General features: G+C 36.4%; 1 protein-coding gene across 1 annotated transcript in view; it reads left to right on the top strand.

Annotated features, from left to right (window-relative positions):
* SUCLG2 (succinate-CoA ligase GDP-forming subunit beta) overlaps nt 1-15,388 on the top strand; it is a 134,386-nt gene that overhangs the window by 55,875 nt on the left and 63,123 nt on the right. Inside the window, exons 3-6 of the mRNA XM_029995978.1 lie at nt 5,252-5,351; nt 5,476-5,566; nt 11,776-11,928; nt 12,901-12,990. Coding sequence (XP_029851838.1) covers nt 5,252-5,351; nt 5,476-5,566; nt 11,776-11,928; nt 12,901-12,990 — 434 coding nt within the window. The remainder of the gene's footprint in view (nt 1-5,251; nt 5,352-5,475; nt 5,567-11,775; nt 11,929-12,900; nt 12,991-15,388) is intronic.

Genomic DNA, 15,388 nt, shown 5'->3' with positions numbered 1-15,388 from the left:
TGTAGCCAGTCTTTCCCAAAGGGAAGTTAGAAATTCAGGTGGTAGTGGTAGCATTAAAACAAGAAAGAAGTGAGCAACAACAATAGAACAGGACAGATGAGACCACAAAAAGTAGGTTTCCTTACTGTTGGATCAGCTAGAGGTAGGTAAAAAAAAAAATGAACCAACCCAAACTTGACCCTTTCAGGGCTTGTAAGAGGAACCCCATGTTTTGGAAGACAAGCTCTGAGCTGCAGAGATGCAGTTTGGGAGAGATTATCTAGAACCCTTACGGGACATTTGAGCATTTGCGGTTTTGCATCAGCACTGGTGAGGAAACTGAAGCAGGAACGGCATGTAGGCATTCTGGGTTTTGTTGATATCTTTATAGTACTTGTGCGATCCAAAATTAAATATAATTGCTGTCAGAAAATGTCTGTAATGTCTGCCTTGTTTTCCTCAACTCCCATGTTATGAAAGCTAAATTATAAAGCAGAGCAGCGGAGGGGGGGAACTTGCTTTGGGAAGGGAAGCACTGAATTTACTGCTCTGTTTTAGGAATTCAGTGTCCAGCATAGGTGGTTGGGAGGTAGAATTGATCATGCAGTGGGAGTCCCAGCCAGTCCTTAGTGGAGTAATATTCTAGACAACCATGAAAAAGATGGTGACTCAAGCTTGGCTGGGCAAAGGGAAGCTTAAAGTTGCACATGTCCAAGCATAACAATGATCTGTGTCCCTCAGAGGACTCTCGCCAGATAAACACATCATTAGATTGGCCTCTGCCTCTTCTGTAGAGGTGGAGAGTTTGGAGCTGGTTGCAGATGCACGTACCCCATCTAGCTCTTTTAGGACTTAGGCAAGGAGGATGTGCTCGAAGAATTCTGCTCATCAAGCACAGCTTGATGACTTTTGGTAAAGAAGGGTGACTAGCAAAGTTCTTGAAACTAGTTAATATCTGCCTAGCCACACTGGGCAGGGGTCCTCCTGTGCATACGGAAGGACAAAACAGTCTCGTTAACCCCAGCTGCCGTTGTGGAAACGGCTCTCGCGTGTTTATCAACTCAGCGTTCATGCTCGCGTTTGGGTCAGTAAGGAGACAGTGCTTCTGTAAGACCTTGATTTGGCACATCCTCAATTTGTCTTCATTGCACTGGTCCCATGACACTGGGTTTCTTCCATCTATTTTGCAACGTGTACTAAGCTCGTTACAAGAGAGATCAGTGCATTTTCCAGTGATACTTTCCTGCTGCTGCAGTGCTTACAGTGCTGCCAGGGTTTGGAGTCAGCCCTTCTGCGATCAGCCTTACACTGGGGTAAAAATACACTAATGTAATACTGAATCAGGTTCTGCATTTTTGAAAGAGGTGCAGATGCTAATTAATTTTCACAGAGCCCCTGCAGACAGAGAAGGCGAGCTGCTGAAAGTCACATGGTGAGACAGAAATGTGTTTAGGTTTTTGTGTGAAACCTCCTCCCTTTCAGTCCCATGCTCTGATTCTGTAGTGTAGGATGCCTTGCCAAAGTAGTCCTGAGTACTCTGATAGAAAATCTTTTGCTCATAAACAGTCAAGAGTGAGGCCTATTACCATGCAGTCTTACATTGTCTGTTCTTTACAGTAGTTTATTTTTTATAAGCTACAGCACATTTTAGTGTAATTGTTAACACGCCTAATTTGCAATCACACAGTCGTATCAATAATAATGGAAAGTTGTTCACAGGTAATAAATTAGCATACCATATAACTAGCAGAACTATGGTTCTCAGTATATTGTTTCATGATCAAGAATTCAGTAGTTAAATATACACAGCAGTGGGCTGAGAACAAGCTGTTCATTTTTGCTGCAAGCAGTACCAGTGGACCAGAGTAATCATAGCTCCCAAAAGCAGGACTGATTTTATTGATTTTAAATAGGCTTTCATTATAGAACTGAGCCTATTACAATTGCAAGGAGTATCACGGCCATTTGTATTCACAGTGCTGACTGAAGGGAAGGAGATGTATTGTTGAATGCAGTGTAGAAGATGCTTGTCCCTTGGAGTGTTATATTCTGTCCTGCTGAAATGTCTGAATTTATTTAAAAGAAAAGTACTTAAGGCTTTTTCCTATGTGGTTATATTTAATTTTTTAGAAATGCAGTTAGACCCAACTACAGTTGTGAAATTTTAAATTCTGAGGACTTTTCTGAGGAGTAAAGGTCTTGCTTATTTATTGGCATCTAACATAGGGACAAGCTGTATTTTGCTCCATTTTTTTAAAGGACTCTTTGGAAATGTTCATGTCTCTCTTTTTTCTGTAGAATAATGTAAAAAAGACAAATATAAGATCCAGTGAATAAACTGTTAAGTCTGAGATATTAATGTATTCAAGTTATAATTAGTTAAGAACACATGCTGTTACCAGAAATGCGTCATTAATCTGCATGGAGCAGTTTGTGGCTATTTGCTGCTAAATTAGTGACACTTAAAAGCAGTCTTTTTTTGTATTGTTTTGAATGATAAAGAAGATTTTAAATCTGTGACAAAAAAAAAAAATCTATACACACTTAGGAAGCAGTCTGTTTTGTTATTTGGGTTTGTTTGGTTTGGGTTGGTTTTTTTTTTTAAATTTACACAAATGCTTATCAGTCAGTGGGCATAAACAGAAGTTCATTGAAGCCTTAATGACCAAATGCAGTGCTGTTGAAAACATTGCACTGTACTTTATGGTGGTGTAAAGACACGTTGCTTGTGCTAGGTTCTCTTCAAATCCAGTATTTATAACTACACAGTCCTGCTTAAACGTTTTTCCAGTGTTACTACAGCAGTTTGGAAGGGTGCTAATGGAAATCAATTACAGCTTTTTGTTTTTAATGGGTTTAATACTGACTTTGTGCACAATTTTGTAGATTTGTGGTTTTTTGTTTTTTTTTTTTTTATATATATTACAGCTTACAAGTGAAGGTGAATTACTTCATATATTCCAGCTAAAACCACATTTTTCTTTTGGGGTAGTCTTCCATAACATAATTTGGGAATGAGGCAGGAGATAACGTAAAAACTTTGTGTGAGCATTTCTAGAAATCAGCTCTTTAAATAAAATGGTGATGCTAAGTAGTGAATCAGCTTGATAAGTACTGAATGATCAAGCCTAGTTACTGTAAAATAAGATCTGGCTAGTTTACTTCATTTTGCAGAGCTTGGGCAAATAACTATTGAATTAAATTGCTTCCTGTTGGTTTCCCCCAGGGCAAGAAGAACCTGCTGTACTGTGCTCTGCTGAGCTGCTGTATTGATTAGCTCTTCAGGTCTAATCTTTACATGGTTATGCTTACTTTCTAGTGTGTTTGTTTATGTTTTTGATAGTTGTTTTTCTGAAGTTACTGTATTGCCTTGATAGTCCTCTAGTGGATTATAAAAACGTACACATTAATTTCTTTCTCTAACTTCATTTGTTGTAGCCAAATGAAGATAATCAGTGCTTGTGTAGCGTGCTGGTTAGGAATGAGGGTAGTGATCACTCACATAATTGATATCACGTATCACTGACAATCAAAACTCACCTTGTCAGGATGGTTGGCACCTAAAACCTATCTAATTAAATGCTTGCAGCATCTATTAACGATAGTATATTAGATTCATTATCACAGCAGCTATTGTGATTTTAGAGTTTGCTTCTGCAGGTTGGAAAGTGATTTATAGTTTTAATTCATCTTAATAATTTGTGTGCTTAGAAAACACTTGATATAAAACTTTTTGTTGCATTTAAATTTCCTTGTTATCTGCCATGCAGTGGCATGAATAATAGGGAGCCAAGAACATGAGTATATTGGAATGTATGAAGTATTTTCAAGGAGAGTGTTTTTAAGGTTCAGAATGATATATGTCAGATGTTACTGAATTGGATAAACATGTGGAGGGATTTTGCCTTCAGAAGCTTGGAAATCAGGCATCTCTCAGTACAGTACCTCCAATAGCTGTGTTAAAAATGCACTTCTGTCTTAATACAGGAAATAGATTATTTTTTTCATAATATTTATTCTATCCTAAGATCCAACTGTCTTCTAGTTGCTTGAGTTTATTATACTGGAACTGTGAAATGATGCTGTCAGAGCTGGCCTGCACCAAAAATTGCCACACCTCCAAACTTGTATTTAATCATCTGTAATACGTTTTTATGTAATCCAAGCCTAGAAAGCCTGCCTTAGTTTGAATGACAGCATCCATATCCTCTGTGCCACTTAAACAGTAAATTTGTCAATTTAACAACAAATTCTCATGTTTTCTTGCATACTTGCATAGAATATTGTGATTCAAGGTGTGACCTAATCCAAACATCACTGAAATCAGAGATTTCCACAGACTTAAGAAAAGGGTAACAATGTTAGCCTTTTCTAGGCACGCTTAATGATATGTTAATATTAGGATCTCAGACTTTGCAGAATACCTGGCAGTAGTATGATAAATGTGCAAAGTGACAGTACTCAGTATTAAGAAACATCTTACAGGCAACTGGCAGGTCTTTATGGCTCAAGAAGCTGCTATGGTCCATGGAGCTGCAGAGATCATAAGTGATGGGGTTTTTGGTTGTTTTTTTTCTTTTCCCCTTTTCCCCCTTGTTTTACTCTCTAAGAATGTTAGGATTGCTTCTGTTTGGAACGCAGGTCTTGGTGCAGTTGCTTTTGTCACTGTGTCTTGCTGCACTTTCTTGTTACTAAGGTAGTGTTACACTCACATTGCCAAAGATTCAAGTGATGCCTCACAAACAGATGAACATCTTTTCACAGCTACTGCCCTTGCTCTACACTTACTTGCCCTTTGGAGATAGGGATTTCTTCTTTTAGGACCACATCCATCAGTTTGCTTACATGTGTTCAGAGCAAGGAACGGAATTTATTTTCCTTGATGAGCATTTGTTTGTTGTGCATTCAAGACAAAATATGATCTGATTCATGTTTTAAAAACCGTGCCAGAGTGTAAGCTGTCAAACTGTATGCTGGTTATATGGTTTGTTGTGCAGGCCATGTAGCATTAATAGCATGGTTTTGATCTAAATAATGACATATTTATCCAGCTAATAAGTAGTGTGTATATATCCTTTAACTTTCTTGAACAATTCTTTTTTGCAAGGTTGCTTTATAAAAATGCTGAATTGACTCTAGTTTTGTTGCTCATTAGTTACAAACAACTTCCCATTGTTTTTAAAGAGTCTAACCTGGAAACGGTTTTTAAACTTACACTGACAGGCTTGATAAATGACACATGATAGAATAACAATGTGTTTTTCTTTTACAGAGGCAAAAGAAATTGTTCTGAAGGCACAGATTCTGGCTGGAGGGAGAGGAAAAGGTATTTTCAATAGTGGATTGAAAGGAGGAGTGCATCTAACTAAAGAGTAAGTCTTTAAAGTGGAAAAAGCATAAATAAATTGCTTCTCTTGTAATATTTAAGCTGTTTGCAATAGTTGTGTGACTGTTTCTTTTAATATCTTTCAATAAACTAACCTTTTTCCTTTGTAGCCCTAAGATTGTTGAACAGCTTGCTAAACAGATGATTGGGTACAATCTGTCAACAAAACAAACTCCAAAGGATGGTGTGACAGTTAAAAAGGTAAGATTTTTGCCTCTTGGAAGTTGAGAACTATGTTCGGCTGCAATTTTGCATTAATATGCTGGGGTGTATGACATAGATTTATTTTTTTCATTCCTTCTCCAATGCCTGATTGATTGCATCTAGTTGATGAAAGAAAAAAAAAAAGTTACTTTTTCTTTCTGTGTTTGTATGTATTTTGTCTATCAATTTCAGCATACCTAGTGATGGAAAAATAAATTCATTTCTGCTACCTCTGTTGAAGGGACTCCTTTGTCATAAGTTCATCCTTCATCAAGTACATACTAAATGTTAGCATAACTGTATATATATAGCATTAACTGTACATGCTTATTGATGTTCTGCTTAGAGAAGTAATATATACATGATTACCTGTAGTAATAATATTATCCATATTTCATTCACCCTCAACTTTGGGCAACTGTTATTAAAGACAGTGACAGATTACTTTCATAGAATCATAGAATAGTTTGGGTTGGAAAGGACCTTTTAAAGGCCATCTAGTCCAACCCTCCTGCAACGAGCAGGGACATCTTCAACTCGATCAGGTTGCTCAGAGCCCCGTCCAACCTGACCTTGAATGTTTCCAGGGATGGGGCATCTACCACCTCTCTGGGCAACCTGGGCCAGTGTTCCACCACCCTCATTGTAAAAAATTTCTTCCTTATACCTAGTCGAAATCTAACTTCTTTTAGTTTAAAACCATTACCCCTTATCCTATCACACCAGGCCCTACTAAAAAGTTTGCGCCCATCTCTCTTATAAGCCCCCTTTAAGTATTGAAAGGTTTGCATGAGAATGATCTCTATTTAAAAAAAAAAAAAAAAAAAAAAAAGTCTGTGAAAGTAGATTCCTCCTAACTTGTTGCAGATACAGAGTAAAATGTGGTCATGGCAGTGGTTCAGCTAGCATGTGGTAATTCATTGACCTATGATGGTGCATACTGCAAGGTGTCAGCATAAATGTATTGCTCTTTATTGGCCTAAATAAGAGAAGCATATATTGCCCTTCAGCAAGATTCTCCTTTACCTTAGTAAAATTCTGTAAGTCAGGAAATCCTAGCAGTTGCCTATCTACTATATATATTTTTATCTCTTGCTTTGTTTTACTGAGCAAGGATCTTCATACAGGTATGTAGTCAAGAGCTACACTGTATTTGATGCCAGGAGTTAATTTGGCATGAGCTGAAAAGAACTGCAGTTCACTTTTAATATATTGTGAACAGCTTGGTATATTAGCATAGAAGGGGAACACCTGTCTGGAAAGATACTGTCTAATGAGAGCTGGAGGAAGGTGCTCAGGTGGTTCTTCTCTTGGGGAGCAGGGAGAGCAGATTACCATCACTCCTCGTAGTTGTTAAAAAGAAATACTAGCTATTAAAAAGAAGGAACAGTATTACTATTAGGGCATGTCTGTCAGAGATCGTGATAATACTAAGGATATAAAAAAGGATATACATTTCCCATATTAAGGCACTCTGCTTTGAAAAATTTGTATTGTAAAAGCAGCTTTCTTTTATAAATTCCTTGGTTTTATTCTTTTGCCCTAGTTGACCTACTTTGAATACATCAGTACAGGAAATTTCACTCTTTTGTTTGAGTGCAAGTCTGTTCATTCATTTACATATTCAGTTCTGAAAAAGAAACTTCTAATTCTCTTTGAAATTGATAGAAATGAGAGAAAAGTATGGGTGTTGGGGTTTTTTGAAATGGATTATTCAAAGGATTTATATTAAGATGACTTTTGTACCATGTATAGAATAGCTATAGAAGTTTTAACTTGTAACTGCTTTCCTCCCCATCCACACGTTGCTTGTATGAATAAACAATGGTCAAGAGTAAGCAGCTAGGGCATATGTGAAGTTTGCATTGCTGAACTTCAGATATTTACTTTGGTGGTACGGGAAAATATATAGCCTTGATAGACTGTGTATTTTTCCTTTGCTATAGGCTTACATGGAAACTTTTCAGGACACAGCTTGCAAGTATTTTAATATTGATGCATGATAAACCAGTGTGATGCTTTTCATCTATTGTCATAGACTTCCATTCTGATTATAGAGTTGGCTTTTAAAAGCCATAGGCCAATTCATATCTTCATTGCACACATATGTAACAAGGTAATAGTATGTTTTGTATTTTCGGTGTTAAGATCTTGATTCTTGGTAATGTATGGAAAGAGCATGCACCCTGTTTTAAATTAATTCATTACATAACACTTTGGCCAGTGGTTTCCTCATTGCTAGTTAGATAGTGAAGAAAGCATGTTTAAAATTATGCATCTAGGTCATCAAAAGACCATTTCACAGAAAAATTAATGTCTTTTAAAAGCATTTATCTTTTCCAAAGTTAGCTCACTTTAGGATCTTCGAAGTAGTTAAAGGAGTTGAGGCATTCAGGTTTGTAGTATCAGGGCTACAATGTCAAACACTGAAAATTTAATCAAGGGGCGAACTACAGTAATATGATTAAAAGTATAAGTTTAGCTATGTCTAAGATGTCATTTAACGCAGTGCGTAGTTAGTGCACAGAAAATGCTGGACAGACCCTTTGAGCTTGCTAAGAGCAGTGGGGAAGTTGAGAATTAATAGCTGGCATTTTTGTTCTATTTCAAGGCATATGCTTTCTCTGTATGTGTATGTAAGAGTATGTGTGTGTACATGTACTTAAAGAAAATTGCAGTTCAGGAAGAAAAGAAAAGGCATGTTTTTAGGTTTTGTGTTTTTTGAAATTTTTGGTGTTCAGAAAAGTTTGAGTGAACTCGTATGTTTTAAAAAATTTAGGTAATAAATGTTTTTCAGAAGGAAAATAGTTATTAATTCAGTTTCTGTGAGGCAATCAATGAGCTAGTGTCAAGTCAGGGAGTGGAAGTCTCATACCTTTTACATGTATTTCTAAGGAAGGAAGAGAAATTTTCTACAATTAGAATAATGATGGAGCAGAAAATGGTGTTTTCAGCTTGTTTTCTCAGCTTGTGCGCCTACTACAGAATTTAAAGCATGTTTGTGCTTCTTTAGATTGATGTTTCTTAAATAAATAGCAGTCTCCACTGTTCCCTTGTAACTTGGAAGCTATTTTGTGAGTTTACATAAAATCCTCTTATGGCAGCTTGGAATTTGGAGAGCTTGGTTATCTGAGAAGACAGTCTTCTCTTATCATGACAACTTGAGAATTTGCTACCTGTGTTTTCTCTCCAAGCAATAACAAAATTAACATTTTGAATATTTGATTCGGTATAAAAGAGCTGTTATAGTTACCCTTATGAAATTATATGTATGACTTAAACTTTTAGGTAATGATTTGTTTTTAAGAAGGAAAGCTTGAAGTTGTCAGGGAGTTTTAAAGAAAACTGATTTTTCCGCAGGACATTTTAAATATAAACCTGATGTGGTAAACTGATAATGATGCTTCACATTCTTTATCATAAGCAAACCAGACAAGATATGAGAAGAGTCAACAGTCTGTAGATTCAATTTCGCTACTCTTAACTGTTCATTAATGTGTTTGCATAAGTTTTGTCAGGTGAATGATAGGTAGACTTTAACAAATAATATTTGAAGACCTTGAACACCAATTTCCCTGGATTTGCTCTGCATCAAACAGGGAGGATGGTGAAGGAAAGAAACTGTTTTTCGTTGGGAGAAATGAGAGATGTTGCACAGTCTGACAATTTTTACTCTGCAGTAAGCTTGCCTACTATGAAGTAGATGGACTCTCAATGGTTTTATGAATTAAGACAGAGAAGTATTTGTCAATGTTGACATGGTTAATTAGCAATAGTGAGGAAAATCGCTCGGGTCGGAAGTAACAGTTGAAAAGATACCCGATTTAATAATGTAAGTTCCACCTGCTGTGCTTGCAAATATATTCCTCAAGACTTGTTGAGTGGATTCCTATCCTAAATCTGGCCCTGTTCCTGAGCACTGTGGAAACTGTCTGAATAGCTCAGACAAGATCCAGTAGCACCAATTGGTTTTATTTGACCTATGTCTAAAGCAGTTGATTCACGTTTTTCAGATACATTGATGCAGGATATGTAAGAAGGTGAAAACATGCATGCAGGTAAAAAGACTAATAGTAGCAAATCAAGGATGCTTTCCATATCTTTGCTTGTTAATTTGACAAATCTTTGTAGGTAGCTGAGCTATGTTTCTGAAGTTGGCTTTTAGCATCCTTTTATAGTAGCCTAAAATAGGCAGATGCTTTTTAAGTAGTGCGGTAGTTTTCTACATTCTTAGTTGCCTCCATCACCCTAGTTTTCTTTAGTTTGCTTTTGAATAGTCACTTATTTGAATGATTCCTTTACATCACCCTATGTTCTATGAATAAAGCAAGGTAAAAGTAGAAGGAAACAAAATTACTATAAAGCAAATTTCTTCAAGTCAAAAAAACCCATAAAGAAATAGCATCTTTTCTTCCATTCTGAGCACAGAGGGCTTTATTTAATTCCTTGTCTCTTGCTTTTTTTCTGTTCTGTTAAGATGTACAGCCAGGCAGAAGGTACGTACATTCTTTCTTATGTACTCTGGAGTAGAATGTCAAAGAAGTGATGTGGGTGAAAGTATAGTGCATCTTTCTTGTTTATAGTCCTTGAACTATGAAAACCCCAGGAATACTTATTTGATGGAACACATCTTGCCGGGTGGGCAGAGTTTTAAGACTGCAGGTGTACGTATACATGCCTTTCAGATCTAAGGAGTTTGAACTGCTGACTGGTAGAATGAATTTCACTTCATGTTTCATTCAGACTGATGATCTTCATCTACAATCATTGTTCAAAACTGTCGCTTTATAAACAGACCATGCTAGACAGACATTGCTGCTTAATCCTTCTTAATTATATTAATCTTAGGGAAGTGATTTTCCTGATTTCTGCTACTTCCATTGAAAGGCAGGAAATAGTAGCTCTGCTAAGGAAGAATATAGTTGATTGTCGTAAGGAGAAGCTATGCTGCTAATTAAATTGCAGAGGTGGCTGCTCAACTTCCAGGTTGAAAAGCAAAACTGTAGTGCAGAGCAGATTTACAGTCTTTGCACCTGAGTTTGTGGCACCTGTTATAAGGAACAATTAGTAGTGATCATATGCAGATTTTTTACTTCTTAAGATGAAGAACATTTGGGGTAATTTAGTATTCTTGCATCAAAACATAGTTTTGTGAGCCCTTTGCCAAGTGTAAAACTACTTAATCTCTGAAATTGCTTCAATAGCTATTGTTAAACTATTACAAAAACTGACAGTTCAGATGAAGAGGAAGGTACAGTTATTGTAATACTAAAATGGCTTTGACTTTGGCATGTTTTTGGCAAGAGAGAAAAAATGTAACAAAGAATTTATATGGGCCATTTTCCCACCCAATTTTAATGTGAGTACTTGTCGATTCCAAAGATGTAGGACTTGAATCATCTTTGTTGTTGTGTGGTGAGTTATCTGTCAGATACTGGTGTGAAAGGGCTCTGTAATTTATAGTAATAAATAGAAATTAATAGCTCTTTGGAAAAATAAATTATGTTTCTGGATTGTGCCAGTATCTGAAGGTCCCACATCTACTTGTGTCTCTAAACTGAAAGTAAAAAGCTGGATGGCAGAATTATCTGTAAACCCATTTCCTTAGGAAGTACTTAAGCGGGGTAGGAATTCAGTGCTGAGATTCAAAGTGCGGGATGGCTTTCTGTCAGAATGAGGGAGAGAACTTAAGCCTGAGACTTTACTTGTAAGGAACGGCACTACTGATGAGATGCATCTGAAAGCCAACATAGCCTCCCTTACATCTATGTGATTTGCAAACTGTACTCCCTTGTGACTCAAGTTTTTCTGGGGACAGTATGTTAAATTGCTTGCTGGGAATAAAAAGGTAATATGGAGGTCCCCTTTATGGACACAGCAGCAGCAACGATTCTCTTCTTGGGAAAACCCCAGCAATTAGGTGTTCCTGGTTTACACTGCTTGGTACATGCCCCAGTGAGAACAGCAGCATCAGAGGAGTCTTTTATTTAGGGAGAGAGGATTTCTTGGGCAAAAGATCATTGGTTTGTAATATCTTGTAAAAGCAGTGAAACAAACATTTCTTTTCAGGATAACAGGTATCACACTGCTGCGTTTTAAGGCAATGCAGAAAATGTGAGCCACAATGTTCTCCGCTTCACCAGCTAGATGGACCCATCAGAACTGTTGCTAGTTTGGGTTTTTTTCTTCCCTATATTCATTTTTAGGTGATGGTTGCAGAAGCACTGAATATTTCCAGGGAAACATACTTCGCAATTTTGATGGACAGAGCTTGCAATGGACCTGTTATGGTTGGCAGTCCACAGGGTGGCGTTGACATAGAAGAAGTTGCAGTTACTAGCCCAGAACTTATCTTTAAGGTATTAAAATAATATTTTACACTAAAAATGTTCCTTGTCAGTTATCCAAAAGAATATATCTTCCCCTCCCCCTTCCATTTTTGCTTCTTCCATGTATGGAAAGAAGACAATAAGAACCATAAAAATTGTATTTCACCAAATAGGGGATCAGAGCTGTCATCTAGTAGATGAATGAAGCATGTTTAACATCTGTTTTTGTTAGTGTTTGTGTCTCCAGCTTGATTAGAAAAAGAGCTTAAATCTGGCTGTTATACGATATGTTAAACTTAATATCTGAAATGTTTTATGAGTGAGTTTCACTTTCAGGAAGGTACACAGTTTTATCAAGTGGGTCAGTGCCAATATGGTTATTTTTTCTGGGGTTGTTTTTTTCTAATTGACAGAGTTGTTAATTATTTCTTTGTACCTGGATGACTTCTGCATCTGAAATACAACTGTTATAATTGCTTTCTTAACGATGACTATATTTAAGTATTTGTTATGTTACTGTGGCATGATAATGAGTAGAGAAGCTATTCATCTGGGAAAATAATTGATACAATCAAGTATAATTATTCAAAAAATTGTAAAAATATTTAATGTGCATTTTAAAATTACATAAACTTCACAGTGTCACTGGGCAGTGACACTCATCGCCTTGAAAATATTCCAGAAGATGTCATAAAAATTAACAGACTAAATATTCGTCAACGCCATCTGTACAGTAATTAAAAGTGAAAACTGGTGTCACATTGTCTTGTCAGCATGCCACCCTGAAGAATTATATATTTTTTGGAAGGACTGTTTCATAGCTGGTGTTGTAATTATAACATACCCTATAGGCAGCTGCTATAGCCTCAGTCTGAAAGCTTTGGCAAACAGCCATGCTTTAATTACTAATTTGCAAATGTATACTAAGTGTTTTCCTTTTGAAGTTATAAATCTCCATTCAGATTGAATATTTAGTTGTATTTATGCACGTTATTGTTACAGGAAGAAATAGATATTTTTGAAGGCATAAAGGATCATCAGGCATTGCAAATGGCAAAAAATTTGGGATTCAAAGGACCTTTGCAACAGCAGGTAACCTGACTATTCACTCAGATTTTACTGAAGCCTTTTTAGACCAGCTATACGATAAATGCTTTCCAACTAGATATGAAAGGCTAAGTGTCCATTAGATCAGGACCATTTTGACATTTTAAATACTAAATTGCACCTATATAATTGTCATCAGGCTTTAGCAATTTGAATAAAATCCTTATTGTTCCAAAGTGAAAGTCCCTGGTCTTTGAAGCAATTGATGACAACATGCTGTTATACCATGTGGGTTTCTTTTGATTTCATTGGAATTCTGTTGAAGCTCAGTGAATTACATGGGTAGAGCTTTTTTTGAAAATTTGGCTCTTAATATGGGGAGAAGTCGAAGTGTGTCTTTCTGTGTAGTTGAAGCCTTTTTCCCCCCCTCCCCAGTCTTCAACTCAAAACCAAAAGGCTGCCAGCTTGTTGTTTTTTCAGTATCTCTTTTCTATATATATTGGAATTCCATATTGTATACAAATATGCAAGATATTTTGCCTTTATGAATCATTTTGCAGAGAAGAGGAAAGCTTGTTTAAGCTACTTTTGCTTGTTTTTTTTTCAATAGTATCAAACAGTCATTTTTGTAGAACTCCTTTATTTTTAATTCAGCAGTTTTAATTATTTTCTATCCCAACCGTGCAATTAACAAATGCATAATCATTAACTTGATTAACACATCTGAAGATTTAGCTGTATATCTAATGAGGAGGAATGATTATGTAGAACCTTTCAACCCTTGAAGAGTTCTGGTACTTAATAATTAACAGCAATATATGGACTTTTCAACAATACATTTAAATAATGCTGCAGTGAATGCATTTCTTTCCTTGTGCTATCAACTCAAAGGAATTTAGTGAAGCATAGAGACAAAGTTTTTATTCAGACAAATCCTAGTGTTTACTTATACATTCACTATTTCTAGATTGGGATTTTATGCTTTGCCTCGAAGAGGCTCAGTACTTGTAGACCTTGAGAAAGAGAAATGTTGACATTAAGCTGCCTGATTCAGAGAGGTGCTGAAAGATGGAGCAGCCCTTAATAAAAGTTAAGCGATTCTGGTGATCTGTTAAAATTACAGCAGTGTACTAGGGCAACAACAGCTTTGCAGGTTGCCCAGAGTCAATATGGGGTTGCACAGTGGGAATTCCTCCCTAGCATCACTGTTGATAGCCTTAGCCATGTGTTATCAGGATAGTTTGTCAACCGGCGCATTCATGCCAAGGAAACTGCTGCCTTGATGGGTGCGGATTTATAACTGATAATTTTTTTTTTTAAGTCAAAACCACTGAGAATGCTTCAGCTGATGACTTTTGAGCAGGGAAAACTTCATAAGCAATTTGTATGCTGCTTCCAAACTGTAACTCTTTATAGAGTCTTAGACGTGTTGGTCCCAAAACTGGGCACAGCACTCCAGGTGCTGCTGTGTCAGGACTGAGTAGAGGGAGATAGGAACATCCCTCACCATGTTCTTCCTGATGTAGTGCAGTATTGGGGTTGAGTCTTTCCAGTTGTAATGTTTTCTTTCTTATGAATGACACTGTGGGAGAAAGCTGACTTCTGTTTTTTTTATTCTCATTCACTTTGCTTATTAGGAGAGGTCCCAAATATTTTTGGGTTGTGTACTTCAGCTAAGTGATCAGTAATGAAGGAACAAATTTGAATGGTTCTTTATTAGTGCACTTCTGCATCTGCAAACTTATTTCAGCTAATAGATTGTCAGTGTGTAATGAACCAAAGGAATTTTTTTATGCACGTTCACGTTGCTGTTGTTTAAGTTGTTCTGTTAATCAAAAAATGTTATAAGAGCAAAAGACTTGGAAGTCAGTAGTCAGTCACAATACTTTCGGCCACAGAACCAGACACAGAGAGAGATGTGAGGAACAATAAGGAACAAGCAAGAGTATCTTGTAAAGAGTAAACAAGCATGCTTCTGACATAATTTCTTCAAGAAAACATTTCAGACTGATGTAGGAAGGAGAAATTTATATTTTTTTCCTAAAGTCACTAATGTGCACATACTGCGTTATGGTTTCTGAATTTAGACTGATTAACGTGAATGCAACTTGGATCTCAGCATACTGGAGAATATGTCATTATGAGCTGTTAGGCACTTTTCAAATTAAACTTGTCATAGTAATGGTGCTGTTTATTTTGTAGAAAATCTCCAGTTCATGTAGTCTTTAAATGCACATTTACTAAATGTTTTGCAGTATCATAATGCTACATTATAGCTATTTATGATACTATATAAATATGATTAAGAAAACAGAAATAAAAGCAGTTATTATCTAGAGCTAGTGTGCCATTTAATACATTAAAAATAATCAATAATGGTTTACCTTTGGCTTGAAAACATTAACTTTTATTTTTCTGTGTGGTAATTGTAAATCGCTTGATC

This window comes from Aquila chrysaetos, chromosome 20 (genome assembly GCF_900496995.4).
Source record: "Aquila chrysaetos chrysaetos chromosome 20, bAquChr1.4, whole genome shotgun sequence".
Classification (NCBI taxonomy): domain Eukaryota; kingdom Metazoa; phylum Chordata; class Aves; order Accipitriformes; family Accipitridae; genus Aquila; species Aquila chrysaetos.
The sequence above is the reverse complement of the archived record's forward strand: the minus strand, read 5'-3'. Positions and strand labels throughout refer to the sequence as shown.